This window comes from Chrysochloris asiatica, unplaced genomic scaffold (assembly GCF_000296735.1).
Source record: "Chrysochloris asiatica unplaced genomic scaffold, ChrAsi1.0 scaffold00419, whole genome shotgun sequence".
Classification (NCBI taxonomy): Eukaryota; Metazoa; Chordata; class Mammalia; order Afrosoricida; family Chrysochloridae; genus Chrysochloris; species Chrysochloris asiatica.
This window is the reverse complement of record NW_006408937.1, coordinates 607,128-608,439: the sequence shown is the minus strand read 5'-3', so window position 1 is coordinate 608,439 and position 1,312 is coordinate 607,128. Positions and strand designations below refer to the sequence as shown.

At 45.3% G+C, this 1,312-nt stretch overlaps 1 protein-coding gene across 2 annotated transcripts in view; it reads right to left on the bottom strand.

Annotated features, from left to right (window-relative positions):
* The window catches only part of BRCC3 (BRCA1/BRCA2-containing complex, subunit 3), a 52,904-nt gene that overhangs the window by 46,863 nt on the left and 4,729 nt on the right, over positions 1 to 1,312 (bottom strand). For both annotated transcript variants that reach the window (XM_006876840.1, XM_006876841.1), the window contains exon 5: positions 265 to 352. In XM_006876840.1, coding sequence (XP_006876902.1) covers positions 265 to 352 — 88 coding nt within the window. The remainder of the gene's footprint in view (positions 1 to 264; positions 353 to 1,312) is intronic.

The window sequence follows — 1,312 nt, the reverse complement described above, 5'->3', positions numbered from 1 at the left end:
TTTACAGCCTCAGAAACCCTGTGCAGGGTCGCTATGGATCGGAACTGACTCCACAGCACACAACAACAGAGACTCTGAAAAATACACATGTGAGAGAGCTTGTCTGATTGCAGAGACAAGTCAAACACCTTTTGTTTGGACAAAACCTGTGCATATATGAAGTGGAACCCTCATAAGGAAATCGGCTTCAGAACAGTCAGGTTTTGGTTTTAAAACATGTAGACTATGTAATTCTGTAAAGTAATAAGAACCCCGGATACTTACCAACATGAGAAGGCCAGACAGTTATATGCGGATGGGAATGATACCAGCCCACAACTCTCATGGGCCGACCTGTTAGTTCAGCCAGTCTGTGTGTCTGTCAAGGTAATTCCCAAATGAGAGAACACAATTTGTGATGCTTAAAGAGGGCTCAGGTAGCCTCCTGGGGTTTCAAATAGACCGAGCCTGACTTAATGCCAACAAAAGAAAGACATGAGGTGGATGCGCAGATTCCCCAGACTGCCCACTTAGAGCCAATTTCGTGAAATGAAATCCACATGCTTTCTATTACTGTATGTAATTAATTACACCTGTTAATCCAATTTGGCTAATGTTTGATGACTCAAATAATGATCACTGTGCTATCGGAAAGTCTTATCTAAATCTTCAACAAAGGAGGAAAACAATCTTTTGAGGACTAAATTGGGGGCCTAAACTGGGGACCTTTGTTGATTTGGGATCTTAAAACCACAGTAGTTATCACTGCTGACCTGACCAACTCTAGGCCCAGGCCACTGAGCAGGGTAGAGGGATCCCCTCGGGTAATCAGCCCATGCCTGGGAGACGATGAGAGGCTGAGCAAAGGACCGCCAGACCACGTTAACAGGAACCCCGAATAGCACCTGCCTCCACCCACCAGAATGGAAATCATCCGGATTCTGAAGCCTCCGTAGTGACAAAAACAAGCCTAGTGGTGCCCTAGGATAAACACTGGACTGCTAAGTGCAACGTCGGCAGTTCAAACTGGCAGTCACTCCGTTAGAGAAAGACGAGGCTATCTGCAGCTGTCAAGATTTACAGTCTCCACAAACCTACAGAGTCGGCATCAACTTGATGGTACCGAGTGTCCTTGAGGTCCCACTGAGCAAATCTTTAAAGCAAGGCCTAAAGGAACATACATACTGCTTCCAATCTTAGCAACATCCCATAACAAGATATACATGTCAGGTAGCCAAGGAAAACTGCACACTGTATGACATCCAATGTAAAATGACCACATGCCGCCCAAGAAACTCCAAACCATGCGTAGAGATGCAGAAATCTATTAGTG